Source organism: Mustela lutreola, chromosome 3 (assembly GCF_030435805.1).
Source record: "Mustela lutreola isolate mMusLut2 chromosome 3, mMusLut2.pri, whole genome shotgun sequence".
Lineage (NCBI taxonomy): Eukaryota > Metazoa > Chordata > Mammalia > Carnivora > Mustelidae > Mustela > Mustela lutreola.
The window spans coordinates 206,929,212-206,944,811 of record NC_081292.1 but is presented as its reverse complement, the minus strand read 5'-3'; the positions used below and the strand labels follow the sequence as shown (position 1 = coordinate 206,944,811).

At 44.2% G+C, this 15,600-nt stretch overlaps 1 protein-coding gene across 1 annotated transcript; it reads left to right on the top strand.

Annotated features, from left to right (window-relative positions):
* Positions 1–803: 803 nt before the first annotated feature.
* NABP1 (nucleic acid binding protein 1) lies at positions 804–9,962 on the top strand. The gene is made up of 6 exons (XM_059168551.1): positions 804–1,385; positions 1,653–1,791; positions 4,201–4,272; positions 5,921–5,996; positions 6,448–6,514; positions 7,683–9,962. Exons 1-6 carry the CDS (start codon positions 1,295–1,297, stop codon positions 7,850–7,852), a joined length of 615 nt encoding a protein of 204 aa, XP_059024534.1. The 5' UTR covers positions 804–1,294; the 3' UTR covers positions 7,853–9,962.
* Positions 9,963–15,600: the final 5,638 nt, after the last annotated feature.

Below are 15,600 nucleotides of genomic sequence, written 5' to 3'. Positions count from 1 at the left end.
CGCTGGGAACCTAACGCCGCCCTAAAACTTCGCCCACTGAAGAGACTGCGCGGAGGGGACGAGCGCGCCGGGAGGGAGGGGAGGACGGGCGTGAGGAGGGGCCCGGCCGAGTACGGGGAGGACTCGGCCAGGCCCGCGGGTCACAACGTCCCGGGGACCTCCGGGAACCCCGCACCGTCCCTGGGACGGAGCAGACGTGGCAGAGCAAAGGCACCGGCCCCGCCCAGCCGAGGCCCCGCCCAGCCGAGGCCCCGCCCAGCCGAGGCCCCGCCCAGCCGAGGCCCCGCCCCAGCCGAGGCCCCGCCCCAGCCGAGGCCCCGCCCCAGCCGAGTCCTGGCCGCGGAGCGGGGACCCGCCCGTCGGCCGGCGCGTCCCTCCGCCCACAGCCGCCCGGCCTGCGCCTCGGCGCCCCTCTCTGAACGACCCACGGGCCCTAAACACAGGCGCTGCCCCGGGTACCCGCGGGGACGAGGGGCTAAAGCGCCCGGGGAGGGCCGAACTCCCAGCCAGAAAGGAGCAAGGACACCCCGCGCCGCGCGGTGACCGCCCGGAGCCGGCAAAAAGCCGCCGGACACCCGGACGCGGCTCAGCGACGGCGGCAGCGGGGTGGGCGGGGAGGGCGGGGCGGGGCCGAGCGCTCATTGGACGGCTTCGGGGGGCGGGGCTTGAGAGGACCGCCCGCGAGGAGCGAGGGAGGCTGCGCGTGCGACGCCGGCCGGTTCCGGACCCCTCGCTTCCCTTCCTGCGGGCGGGGCGAGCCCGGCGACGGGCGTGCCGACGCCCGTGACGTCACAAGGGGCGGGGCTGCCGGGGTAGGGGTCCGGCCGGCGCGCGGGCGCGTGCGGCAGTCGCGGTTCGGGCTGGGGCGTGCGTGGTCGCCGGGTCTCGGCGCGGGTCGCTGTCACAGTCCGTCCCTGCCCGAAGCTTGGGACGCCCGGGCCGCGCGCTCGCGCGTGTGTGTTGCGAGTGTGAGGGGACTCCGCGCGGAGGCCGCCCCTCGCTGCCTTTTTTGACCTTCCTTTTGTCCGAGGGGGGCCGCCCGGCCCGGGGTCGCGGCCGCCCCGCCGCAGCGCGCTCGGGTCCGGCCGCCGCCTCTTTGCTGTGGAACCCGGGAGCCTTTCCCCGTTTCCGCCTCCGTGCAGGGCGCCCAGCGGCGTCTGGCTGGTGTCCCTGGTCCCCGCCCGGCCGCCCCCGCCCAGGGTCGCCCCCGCGCCCTCGCCCCGGCCCGGGAGGTGGGAGGCCTCGCCCCCCCGCCCCCCCGCGCCTCCGCAGCCGTAGCCGCACCTGCCTCGGTATGAACGGGGGCAGCGACCCTCCTCTTTTCATAAAAGACATTAAGCCCGGACTGAAAAACTTAAATGTCGTCTTTATTGTGCTGGAGATAGGTAAGTGGGTCCGCCGCCGCCCCGCCGCCCCGCCGCCCCGCGCGGGCTGGGCCGGAGGGGGGCTCCCCGCCGCCGCCGCCTCGGCGAGGCCCCCGCCCCTCCCCCCGTCCACGTGGCCCCGGTGCCCCCCAGTCCCGGGCTCGGGTTCGACCTGCGGCGAAATCGCGGGGCTCGACCTCTTGCCCCCTGTCCGCGGAGGAGGAGTTCGAGCCTCTCAAGTCCTGGTTACCTGACGCACCCCTCCCCCTTGCGATTGAACCCCCGCAGGACGCGTGACCAAAACCAAAGACGGCCATGAAGTGAGATCATGCAAAGTGGCCGACAAAACGGGCAGCATCACTATCTCCGTGTGGGACGAAATCGGAGGTCTCATCCAGCCGGGGGACATCATTCGGTTGACCCGAGGGTAGGTGTGCGGAGGGACGGGGGAGGCTTCCGAGGTGACAGCCTGCAGTCACCCGCTGGGGACCCTGACAGGTGCTGCAGCTCCTGTCTGCTCGGTGGCCCCCCGCGCAGTTTGGGGCCCCTTGGATGGTCATTTTGGGGAGTGGACAGCTTCGGGATGGAACACCCTCCCAGGAAAGCGGTCAGTTTGACCCCGGAATCTAGCCCACTTCCCCTCTGTACAGGTCAAGCAGATGGTTAAATACGTTTTGGGGATTACTGAGTGTTTTCTGTAGATTGGCAAAATTAGCATAAATTCATCCTACTTACTTTTTTGTTTCATAAATTATTTAATACAGTTGTCAGCGCTTTTCTAGCTTTCCCCCCTTTTTAGTGGCTTTTGAAATCCTGCCCTATTTTGTTCAGACAGGACATCAGATTGTAGTTGGACAGTTCAGCAGGTCTGCGGTATGTCCAATTTGTACCGGAATGGAAAAGTTAAGGGAAGTTCACAGTATCTGGAAGGCACATTCTGGAAGATGACTTCCGGTGCCTGCTGCCGTCAGGTCAGTGGAGTACACAAACCAGAACGATAGGCAGAAAAATGTTCGGCAGGAAGAAAAGTGTCAGATCACCCTGAACGCTGGAGGTTGGGTAGGCCCTTTGGTAATTCGTGCAGGCCTCAGAGCAGCTTCAGGAAGTGAGGCAGAGTGTCCTCAAAGAAGGAAGTGAGAGTCAGAGCATAGACATTTTATCCTCCTGCAGTGACTCAGGACACTAATTGTGTCTTTAAATGTCCACATCTGTAGCTGACACAAAAGAGAATTCCTGCCTAGGAGGGTGTGGCGCGGATTAGCATAATTGAAGTTTTTCTGGCTGCCAGAATGTTTCGCATCTATCTCAAGTAGTGTAAACAGCATCTCATTTCAGATACCTCCTTATTTTGTAGTCCGTGGGAAATACATAGGTATGTCCCTCAAAAAATTTGTGGAAAGACTAAAATCAAGTTCCATATAGTATTTATAGAGTTTCAAGGAGTATAATTTAAAGGTAAATTCAAAACTAAAGAAACTCCACTGTTTTGTAACTTCAGTGTGACCTTGAGGTTTTTACACTTGGGTAATTTCCTCATCTGTAAGATGGGAATAATTACACCTTACTTAAAAAATCACATGTGTGGCTGAGTCTGGCCTGTTGTAAGGCCCTTCAGTTCTAGTTGTATCTGTCGTTGACCTCATTCCCAAAACAAATGCAAGTTAAATGTTTACTTGTTGAAACTTCAAATTTTTTCTCAGCATGCGTTAACTTTCACATTACTAAGGTGAAATATTAGTGCACTCTTTTTCTTCTAAGTTGCTTTTTGTATAGCATAACAGTCTTTAGTGGATTACCCTTACTAAAGACGAATGTATAATGTGGAACTAACTAGTATTTATTAATCTATGTTAAAAAATGAAATACAATGACTTAGTTAACAATATTTAATTATACTTTGTCATTTTTTTTTAAGGTTTTATTTATTTGTCAGAGGGAGAGAGCTCACAAGCAGGGGGAGTGGCAGGCAGGGGGAGAAGCGGGCTCCCTGCTGAGCAAGCAGCCCTGTGCAGACCTGGGGACTCCATCCTGGAACTCTGGGATCTTGACCTGAGCCAAAGGCAGATGCTAAACCCACTAAGCCACCTAGGCTCCCCTATAATTTAACATTCTAGGTCTTAAAGTTACCATTGTAGTTTATAGAGAACCACTGAAAACCAAATTTTAGACTGATTTTACAATGTTTAATTTACATTTGTATTAGATTTTTGTGCGGGAATATTTAATGATGCTGTCTGTGCTCTCAGAGTTGATCAGAGTAAATAATCTGTTCAGCTAAATTGATGGTAAGGATTGCAGGTTTGGAAAGGCAGATAGGTGAGATTTGTGATTGTTTTTTAGGCCCTTGATTAAATTTTAACAAATTTTCAGTAGCTCATGAATCCTCCTATGTGTTTTATAGAGAAAAAGGAAAAACTGTTTTTATTGAATAATCTGAGGAGACCAAGTTAATGTGTATAAAAGCACATACTTGGTGTTGATATTATATATGCTATGATTGAGAAATAATTTCTGCTTGAATCTCTTCAATTGAACGTTCTTTTGTTAATTGAAGATGTGATCTTTGGAGTATAACAATGCTTGCTTTTCAAAAAGACTTCCTGTTTTCTAGGGTTAGTTATAGTTTAGATAATTATGTCAAAATTTGGCAGTAGACTTCTCTTTGTACTGTTTGATTATAAGTAACAAGTTAATAAATTAGACTAATTGATTTACTACCGTAGACAGAGTTTGATCTACACCTCCGTCCCGATACAAAAAAATACAGTATAAAGTTTCACTTCAGTAGAAGGAAATACATGTATTTTTACAGAACAGACGTTTCTTTCCTTTCTAGGTATGCATCCATGTGGAAAGGCTGTTTGACGCTGTACACTGGAAGGGGTGGAGAACTTCAAAAAATTGGGGAGTAAGTATTCAAATGCATTTCCTGTAAGTGAATAAATTACACGTAGTGTCTACAGAGTAACTGGTAGGTATAAACTATAAAGGATAAACTTCTTGGCTTTTCTGTATTGGTAAACTGAATGCCTTCAATAGCTTCGCTGTAAAAACAACTTTGCATGTATGTACCAGCTTAACAGCCATCCATATTGTTTCCTGTGGTTGAGAATAGTAGTTTTCCTGGCAAAGAGCATGAAGTTGCACTTGAGATGAGCCCCAATGGGGCCATTTCTGTAGAGTTTGGGAACACGCGTCTTTTAGGTGTCACAGTGCAGTTTTAAATAGGTTCTGTCTTCTGGTGAAATGCCAAAGAAGAAGCTAGGAAAGAAGTTAGGTTTCAGGCCAACAGTTTAAATTTTCTTTTTTCATTTATGGGTGAATATGTACTCACGGTAGAAGGACTTGCAGCGATGACCATTGAAGTCCTGTATTTATCCACAGTCTAGGTACCGTACAGGCAGCTACAGTGCGAGCTTCCGTATACTCCTACCCTGGTAATCTCCACCCTGACTTGGAGGAACCATCCTCTCTAGGGGTGTAAAGGTAATTTAGCCTCCATATTAGCTTAGACATTTGGGATGTGTTCATAAAGTATTGTGTTGGCAGTGAGCCAAATCATTAGTTCATTCTGTTTGTAGGAGATTTGAAGACCTACAGAAGTCACACATGGCACACACACACACACACACACACACACACACACACACGAAAGGTTCTACACTGTAGGGATAAAATTGTCAGGAAAAGATAATCTTGCTAGCTTTTCAAGATCAGAAATTGGTAACACTTTGCTTTTGCTAGGAGAAAAACTGTTTATTTATGTTTGTTTTTAGAGCAGTATTAGAGCAACTTGTTATGAAAGCTCTTAGCGTCAATATCATCCAAAGACGTGGGGTTTTTCCTGACCTTCATGTATACGGAGAAAGAGGTCAGTTATGTGAAGAACCAGTGGAGGTCACTCATTCTTCCTTGACTTGACTTTGTTAGGGTCAGTCTAGGATATACCACAACCGATTTTAATTTATTTATGGGGTAAGGAGCTAAGTAAATGCTTATGTGTAATCTTCATATATGCCATAGTCAACTTACAAGAAGCATTTGAATAAACTGTTGTCCTAATAGCCACATGTCTTTGTCATACCTGCAGAGTCCGCTCTTAACCTTGAATGATTATCTTTGCAGATTCACAGTGATTGGTCAAAAGAGGGACTGGATGGGAGTGTGTGAATGGATCAGTGCAAATCCATCACCACTGCTGGAAAAACCACTCTGGAACCCTAAACCTGGTTCAGGGACAGCAGCCTCTGCGGAGCCATAGCACAGAGATGTGTTTCTGTGTCCTTGATCTTTGACATGATTTAGTTTTTGCAGTACAGAAGAACTAAAATAAAAAAGAATATTTTAAGTATTGTGGACCATTGAGTGTTTTAGAATGCTTTGATTTTTATGGAACATGGCGTTTAGGAAGTTTTCGTTGTATAAATAGTTAGCATGTTGCTTTTTAGTTAATTCATTTAACACTTAAATTCTTCATTCCTATAAGTTATGCATGTTACGCAAAGAAAGGTTGATTATTTTAGGAATCGTTTAACTTGTGCTTTATTTTCTTTCAGATTTTGTATGGTTTATTCAGAAGTGCCAAATTTCAGTGAACCCAACCCAGATTATCGAGGACAACAGAGCAGAGGGGTAATTAATCCAAATGTATATAGTCTGTTCATATGATTAGACTAATTTTGACAGGGAACTCTAATTCTCTGGCTAGGTGTTCAACCCTGTCCTACCCAGAAATAATGAGGACAGTTTTAAAAAAGAATATAAAGTCATTGTCATTCTGTATGTTTTGTGACATATATATTTAACACTAAAGATATATGTATATATACTCACAAAATAAATATATGTGCCATTGAGCACTTGGAGCAGTAGGGAGGAATATCAGGAGAATGCAGTAAGATACAACAGAAGCTATGAAAGCTTTGGGAAACATTCCTGAATAGTAACATTGAATGGACTTGGATAAATCTTTTAAAAATTTGTTTAAAAAAACAAAACTAAACTAAAGAATGGATATAACTTGTTATTATAATAATTTTTTTAATAAATCTTTAATCGGTTAAATTAAAAACATATTTTTTAGGCACACAATGAGCAGAAGAATAATTCCATGAATAATAATATGGGTACAGGTACATTTGGACCAGTGGGTAAGATTTTTTTTTTCATATTTGTGATCAGGTGTTAAGAAGTTAAGCGAATGTATCTTACGAAAGATTAGAAGAAAACTGTCATTAGGTGTGCATTGACACTAAAAGGGAGCTGCTAGTCCCCAGTAAGTGATTTCCTAAAGAGCAGATGAGCTCTCTTAAGCTAACTTACTGAGCATCTTCTTTTTATTTTTAAAAAAACATTTTGTACACATGTATTTTATTTATCTGTTTAAATTCCTTGTGGTTAACACAGTGTTTTATGAGTTTCGCACACGCAGAGCAGTGGTTCAGCACTCCGCGGGGCCGGGTACGCGTGCTCTTAAGCCCCTTCACCTGCTTCGCCCTCGCCCACCCACCTCCCAGAGCATGTTCTGTATTTAAACGGTGGCTGATAATAAGAAATCTGTTTTAGTGACGCGTAATAGGTTTTCCATTGATTTTTTTTTAAACAAAATTTCTATAATCTGATGATTATTTATAATAGATGGAAAATTACTGATTATTTGGGCACACCAAAAGCCTTTTACCTTTAATAGCTCACCTTAAGTTTTTACACGTGCAGGTAGCTGCCTCTTCAAAAGATTGGCCTTTACCCCTCAAATACTCTCAGATGCCACGTTAATGGGTCTCTCAGCTGTGTCTTTTGAAGTTTTTATTCGGGAGGAAAAGCTTTGGGATTGGGAGTTCAGTCAGGTGGCTGAAGTCTGTTTGACCCGGTGGGTGCATGTTTTGGCACAGCTGGTAGCGATCACATTGTGGGAAACTTTGCTGTCTTGTCCTTTGAAAAATGAGAATTCCATTGTTCATTCTGAATTATTAACCATATTTGAACCTAATGCCAGTGTTCATACACTGTTTTACCTTTTTTTCTTTTTCCCTTACAATTTTGGCGCAGGACACTACTATGTTTTTCTTGACTAATTTCTCATTTTGTTCCCCAAACTGTTCTATTTCTTTCTCCATATTAATACAGCATCAAGCGAATACATTTACAGTAATTACATGTTTGGAAAACTCAGAACGCACATTGAGTCTTTTCTAGTAGTTTAAAAACAAAGGCATTTGTTTTCTCTACTACTACTTATAAAAACGTTCAGAACTTCAAATAGGTGTGTTACTATATATCAGTGTCTGAAATGGTGATGAGTTTTTATATTTTTTTTAGGAAACGGGGTTCAAGCTGGCCCAGAATCACGGGGATGCCAGTTTTCATATGCTGGTAGAAGCAATGGCCGGGGACCTACACATTCACAGCCACAAGGAACAGCTAATAATCAAACAGTCATGACCACAATAAGTAATGGCAGGGACCCTCGGAGAGCCTTTAAAAGATGACCTATGCCCAATACTCACATGTAGTTTTTAAACTACACACCCTACTTGAACACTTACTGCACTTTTATTTATCGTCAACTGTGAAAACTGTGTCCTTTATCGGTTTCCTGTTATGTTTCGGGTTTGTTAACAAGAGTGGATTGTTCTTATAGCAAAAGTGTTAAGCTGCTCAAGTCTCCTGTTGAAGAATTTGAAGAATGGGAAGACTCTGAAAAGTAGGGGCATTTATTTTTAGGGCAGAAAGATCAGTGGTATGCTTTAAAAACACGCCCCATTCTGTGGGTGAGTTCCTTAAGACATCAGCATTATAGCCTCTATGAGTCTATCTTCCATATACATTTTGTAATATTTGAAGTAAGGCTTAGTGGGAGATGTTCTTTTGTCTTAAATTCAGGTATTGCCAACTGAAGCAATAACCACCAAAACCGCCCCCAAAAACTCAGTGGTAATAGCAGTTTTTGAGTGTTTGTGACTCCAGGAATGATTGACTTCTTCATTTGAGTGACTGCCAAGAGGATTTTCCAAGGACTGAATCTTCTAAACTCTTGTTTTATTACCAAAAAAGAATATATTCTTTATCAGAATTATGGAGTAGAATGGAAATTGTATTATAACCAAGAATTTTTATAAGAAAGCTGCATTTATTTTAGGGTAGTCCTATTAATACTTGTTGTCAACTGTGTGCATTACACTGAAGGGAAACTTAAAACCGAGGCCTTGAATATTTATTTTTTGAAACTACTATGTCAAATATTAAAGTATAATTTGAGGGAGTTAAAAAGTCATAATAAATACTGATCTGATTATTTTAAAGAATTGTGGCACAGAGATGAAGGCACTTCAAATGGAATTCATGTGGGAATACGCAGTTAAGTTAGAGTGTCCTTAGGTACTTGAAGAAACTCACCCTGGAGTGAAAATCCTAGGTACTTAACTTTTATTTGAAAAGTGTGTGTGTGAATATTGTCCAAGTTTCTGAACATAATTCACAAAGCCTTATCAACCAAAGTTAAACGGCTCTCTCTAAGAAGTGCGTACAGCTTTATTTAGAAATGTAAAGGTAGAATTTCTTTATGTCTTACAAATGACACCCAGTTCCCACTTTCTATTGTAGAGTGGGTAACTGGTAAATTTTTCCTTTGTTAGAATTCAGTTCTTCCAAATTAGCCCCAATAAAACTTGCATTAATGTTAACGGACTTCCCTTATTTTCACTCTTCAGTGATTTGCAATGGAGAGCCGGTAAATTTACCGTAGTTGTAATGATCACTTCAACCAAGGGGACTGCTTAGCTCTGTACTTGTTGCCTTTTGTCCCTGCCTTAAATCACAAAATAATTTAAGTAGACTCTGTTTTCTAAGAACGCCGTAGCCTTTGAATATGAAAATTGGTACCAGAATATTCGTTTCTCCAATTCAGTGTGTCTTAACAAATTGCTGTACACACTGAGTGTGAGACACTGGGGAGTTAAGGGGTCGGTGACGAGTCATCTCAAGGAGCTTATTCGTGGTTCATAGTACTTTGGTAACTAAGGTTTATATATTCTAGAAGGTTTTCTTTTAGCCTTAACTCCGTGAATTTGGCTTTGTGACTAATATCTTTTTAAGTTACAAGATAACATGTTGGAAGTAAAAATTTACTAAAAGTTAGCATATAAGTTTTTCTTTAAATAGGGGGAGGAGCAGTAATACACAATTTATTTGTGTGAATATGGTGTTAAAGATGATTTTAAAAGAATTTTGGAGTTTCAGAAAAGTAAACTATCGGGAGAGATAGCTGAGCTTCTAGTCCTGATACACTGTCTCCTCACCTATGATGTTGGACAAATTACTACACTTAGGACCTCTATAAGCCTTAAGTTCCACAAATACAAAAACAAATAGAAGTATCCCTTTAGAGAGTTACAGAAGATTTTCCACGTAAGTGATGAGGGTGATTTCTGGCACGTAGTAGGCAAAGTGTCACCTGATCATACCTCAAGAACAGAAGAAGATGCAGCGTTAGGTGTGGAAACACTGTTATCCTCTAACATGTTGCGATTAAATGGAGAACGATCTAAGCTGTTAATTTTGTAATTGACATTTGCCTCAATAACTTAATCTTGTTCTGTGTTACTGTTTATTAACAGATCTCTTTTTTCTTAAGGGAAGCCTCCAAAACCAAAGCCAAGTGAATTACAGCCCATAACGAATGTTTGCCCTACCAGTCTGCTTGGACGGTTCTCAACAAGAAGAGGAAGAAAGTTTTCTACCTTCCTCTTCCCTGGTGCTTTCCCTTGTGAATTTTTAAATGTCTAAACACCTACCGAAAACAAAACCACGTAGTTTAGAAATACACACCTACTAGAATTGGGCCCCATCTCATCTCTACAAAACAGTTCTGAAGTGGTTTCAAGTCTCATCAGCCAGCCGGCCTCTCCTCTCTGCGACAGGTTTATGGCTGGTGGCTACACTATAGAGACGGGAGAGTGAACCTCACAAGGCCAGAGAAGGATGTGTAATAGTGAAGGTTGCGGTGTGCTTTCCCAAAGGCATTTACACAGGTTTTCCTATATATACCTATATATATGTACACACACACAAAAAAACCACACCTTTCCTATATATACCTATAGACCTATATAAAAAGAGGTGTCTTTTGGCTTTGCTTTCACAGGCTGGGGTCTGCGGGTAGTCTGCTCTGTGAGGACAGTTTAACTTGAGTCCCTGAATATTTGTAGTACTGAATCCTTGTGATTTGTATTTTTATTATTTAACATTTTAAAAGAATGTTTAATTTGCTGGGTTTAGTAATAACGCCAAAGGGATGATGCAGAACAAACAGATGGGAAGTTAGTAAAAAAAAATCCAACAGTAATTATGAGAACATTTAAAGTCTAGGAAGCTGGTTATGTGACCCCACAAAGTGTTCTCAGAGGTGCACACTGGCCGTCTCTACAGCAGCATGGAGACACAATGGCAGTTTTAAGTTTATATAGATCTGGCATTCCAGTTACCAAAATGACTTCCCTTTTCTGTTACAAAACTAAGTACTGTTTGCTTCACGAAACCTTAGGCTCCAGTGACTCCTACGATCCTTTTCTTTGATGTACTTGGAAAGGTTCTCCCGACAGCAAACCTTGGAAACCACAGGAAAGCACTTGCCCAGCATCTGTCTCCGCCTCTAGGCTGCTGCTTGGGACTACTTGCCCTGTGATGGCTTTTGCAAAGATCTCTTTTTTGCCTTTTCTTTGTTTAATTTCCCCATCTGATGAGAGTGTTTTCACATTTCTGGTAGAAAAGTGGGCTAGAGAGGGGTAAAGGCAGGTGTACTTGGCTGTGGTGAAAACCAGGCTTCAGCCAATGATTAAATGTTGGGATAAAGACTCACCCCCTCATTTCACAAAGTCATTGTAATGATTAACCGTTAAGGTATGCTTCTGAGGAAATGCGTGTGACCTTTGGAAAATAGCAGTCGTGAGTGGTGTGCGTAAGGCTGAGGGAGAAGCTTAGGGAAACATCTTCCTTCCCAGGCCTGTTCACCTCTTCCCAATTCCTTTGCTTTACTGGGGATACACCAGAGTTTGTGTCTGAGTCCTATAACCACATCACTCCAGGTTTCTGAGCTAATAGGGTCTAACGATGTTTCTCAAAGCACAGATCGCAGACTAGAGAAAAGTCCATAGACTGTTCCTAATAAGACTTAGCACTTTCTTCATTAAGAACATTAGACCCAAAGATGTTCCTAAGGGCTCTTTTCCACTATGAGGTAACTGGTGTGATGTAGCAAAAGGAACATTTAACATGTTTGACAGGTAGGCGTTCAAGCCTTCTGAAAGGCCCTGATGGGGAGCCCACAAGCAGCGTGGCTCCCACGGGCGAGGGCTGTGCCAGCCCAAGGAGTCTCCGTCGTCTTCCCGCACCGTGGCCCTTGCCGCCACGTGTCCCTGCAGCCTCAGCTGAAGCCCTTGGCATGTCTTCAGAAACTTTTTAAATGATTTCCCAGCAAAAGTCAGATTTTCTGTTTTACTCCGTCAAAACCTTTTGAATATAGAGTTCAGTTTCTTATCCATATATTGAATGTATGTGAGTAAAATTGACATGCTACTTTACACGCCTGTGATAGATTTTCCCCCCGAACTTGATGGAACTACGAGTTGCTTCTCTGCTCTATCTGGAGGAGGATTTGTAAGTGCAGGAGTGGTAGAGCTGAACTTGGAGTAAGACCCTACAGATTTTTGTCTCCTGCCCAGCATAGCTTGGGAGAGAGCATAGTTGGGAGAGAGCATTGATCTCTCTCCCAACATAGCTGTTTTGAAATGCATATGTAGTTTCTTTCATCATTGTTAGGCTAGAATATGCCACAGTTCTGGTTTGCAAAATGGGGAGACAGAGTTGGAAGCCTATGCCTCCAAGGAGCAGAACTGAGTAAAGCAGGTGGTGTCCGTATGTATGGCCTCTGGATGTGAGCTCTGCTGACTTTTGAAAAGGTTCACGTAGAATGGCTCGAATTATGTCTATTAAAATCAGATCATCTATAATGATCTGACTTCATTTGGGGCTATATCACAGTAAAAAGCTTTTTCACCCTAGGTTTCTGTTAAAACTTTTTTGAAAATAGATTTTATTACTGCTTATCTCAGCAAATACATGTTTATTGCAGCCCGGTCTTCCACCGGAGCGTTCCTCAGTCGGTTGGCGGAGTGAGAAGTAGTGGGATTGGAGACGTGGTACACTCTCCTAAGAACGCCTGATAGAACCCCCCCACCCCCTTACAGATCTCAGTCTTGGTCTGCACACAGCCAGCTAAGTATTTTCCACAAATAATATGCAAGGCATTGTTTGATTGCCGTGGAGACAAGTCTGTTTCAAACATTTACAACCCTAGTAAAAGATGACCTCTGACCTAGGTCCCAGGACTGCCACCGGAGTAAAAACACAGCTAGTGCCATCTACTGGGTGATGACTACATAGTTCTGTGGTTCGGAATGTGGCTTAACCCGTGGGGGAAATGTTCCCTCAGTCCCTTGGGTAAGGATTTTTGTCTGATGGTCTCAGCATGATGTAGGAGATCATTAGGCAGAAATGGAGCCATCTAATCCTAGTTTATGAACTACCAATGCTGACATCAAAAGTGAATTCCCTTAAGCAGCTTTATTAAACCCTGAGCTGCTCCCCAAAGCTGTAGACGCTATGGAAACGCCAACTTTTGTGTTCTTGCTACATTGGTCAACAACACTGGTGGGGAGTGTAAACTCAGAAATACCTTTTGGTGGGTGGTGGTTGGGTAAAAGCAGTTGAAGGAGAACATGAAACTGCCTTTTTTTTTTTTTTTTTTTTTGTATAATCCTAGCCAAACGGCCGATGTTCCCGTAGTGATGTTAGCTTTGCAGGATGAAATCTATTTTAAATGTCCATGACAGTGTGCTTTGGTGAAAAAGTTTTGAGTTGAGATCTTGGTTTGAATCTTAGATCTACTGTCTACTGGCTCCGTGACTGCGAGCCTCGTTATAAAATGAAGATAATGGGCTCTGAGGACTACATGAACCAATGTATGCAAACCCCACAACCATATCCAGGGCTCAACCAACGTTAAGCTCTTTCTCCACGAGCAATGTAAATGAGAGGCAAATACAGATCATTTTTTTCATGCCCCGAGAAGGCCATCTCATAATTTTAAATCTGAAATATTAAGCAACTTATATTAGTTACTGCAGTTAGGTTGGGTTTCTTTTGGTGTGTGTATGTGTGTGCATGTGTGTGTCTGTGAACAGTCAAGCTCTTGCACTTTGCTCGTGCAAGAAGGTGCGCACGCTGACAGTTCATCACGACGGTCTTGTAAGGCTGAGTCTTCACAAAGGTCAGCTTGACAGTTGAGTGTCTTGCGCTGTTTTTCTGTTCACCTTTGCCCAGAGGGTGAGGGCATGGTTATGAAAGCGCAGAGGACATGTTGGCCAGGGTTTGTGCCAGAGGAGAGGTCGATGGCCAATGGGCGGGCGGAGGGTACACCAGAAGGAATTCTGTGTTCCCAGTGACCGTCCTCAGAATTGCTGTACCCCCCAGCATGCAGACAGGTTTGTTTGCTTCTGATCCAGCACTAACTTCTCAACATTTTATCATGAAAAATTTCAAACCTACAGTGATGATGAACAATTTTAGGGTAAACATTTGTGCATCAACCACTTAGATTTTATCATTAACATCTGACTAGTTTCATTACATCCATCTCCCTCATCCGTTTTTAATATATCCAAGTAAACAGACATGTATTATTTCAGCATGCTTATTCCCTGCCCAGCACGAATACTAGCTCAGTATTTTGTTGCCGTTTTTAGTATAGAATTTACATACAAAGGAATGCACAAAGGTTGGTTGTGTGTTGATAAATGCCCATGCCTGGGGAACTCACACTCCTCTTGAGATGTACAGAACATTTCCATGACCGCAGAAACTTTTCTCATGCCCTTTCCCAAGTGAACCCCTCTCCGCATGGCCCAGGGGCAGTGAACTGGGCCATGCGGATATTTAAAAAAAATTTTTTTTTTTTAAATTTATTTGACAGCAACACAGAGAGGGAACACAAGCAGGGGGAGTGGGAGAGGGAGAAGCACGCTCCCCACTGAGAAGGGAGCCTGATGTAGGGCTCGATCAACTGAAGGGGAAAGTTTCCTATATGCCAAGGTCAGCTCTTGTTAAATCCCAACGATGCCAGAATACTTCCAAACCCAGCTTCACTCATCTTGAAAATGTAATCCTAAGACTTGGTACTTTTTTTTTTGTTTTGTTTTTTTATCTTGTCTCATTTCAATTTAGCTCTAGCTCTGCCCTTAATATCTTTTTTTCTTTCCCTGTTGAGATTTACACTCAGCGTCCTAGGCTCTTAAGGCAGAAACTGCTGGAATGAGACCAGCTAAGCGGGAGGACTTAACAGCGCCAGGACTGGGCTAGCAGGAGTGGGCTACCTGGGACTTACCGCTTTGTCCTGAGCAGTCCTCAGGGAGGTGGGGAAACTCTGGGTGGATCTGATAAGAAGTAGCAGGTGTAGATAGTACCCTGAGTGCCGGGGTAGAAAGGAAACACCGGAACTTCAGTATTTTCAGGTCAGGGGCTCAGCTCTTCAGGTTTTGATTCTAAAAACTCCTAATTTTCTTAAGGTATGAGCTCTCCAAAAATGCCTTCTGCTCCTTAGGGTTTGCCTTTTCATAGTTAGGAAACTGGAGTTGGCATACTCAAGAGTGTATCAATTACTTGCCAAGCAAAGACCTACTGCTCAGGCTACAGAAAAGCATCCCTGAGTGAAACATCGATTGTGAGTGTGTTTCCCCAGCTTCTGTGCATTCCTGCGTGGGGCCCAAACATGACACAGATGAATCACTGCCAACAAAGCTATTTCTGCATTAAACCCCACATTTCCTAACCTTAGATATTTTCTTTTTTTCATTAGTTGGTGCTTAAGGTTTCTCTCCTCTGCTTCTTTAGTTGGCTCCCTGTAATTTACTGAGTAGCCACTGTGTGCCAGTACTGTGCTAGTGACTTACCTCGATGATCTCATGAAGCACACCTGTCGGGGGAGGTTTTGCTGTCTTCACATTACAGGTAGAGACTAAGATTTAGAAGGACTGAGTAATTTGCCTGATAGCGCACTACCAGGAACTGACAGAGTGCCACACCGCGAAGCCTGTACTTTTTACCTACTTGTGGATGTGGAAGCGTGGAGGTTGTTGCTGACCTCACTGGGCAGTGCTGGGCAGGAGCTGGGGTTTGCTTTGGT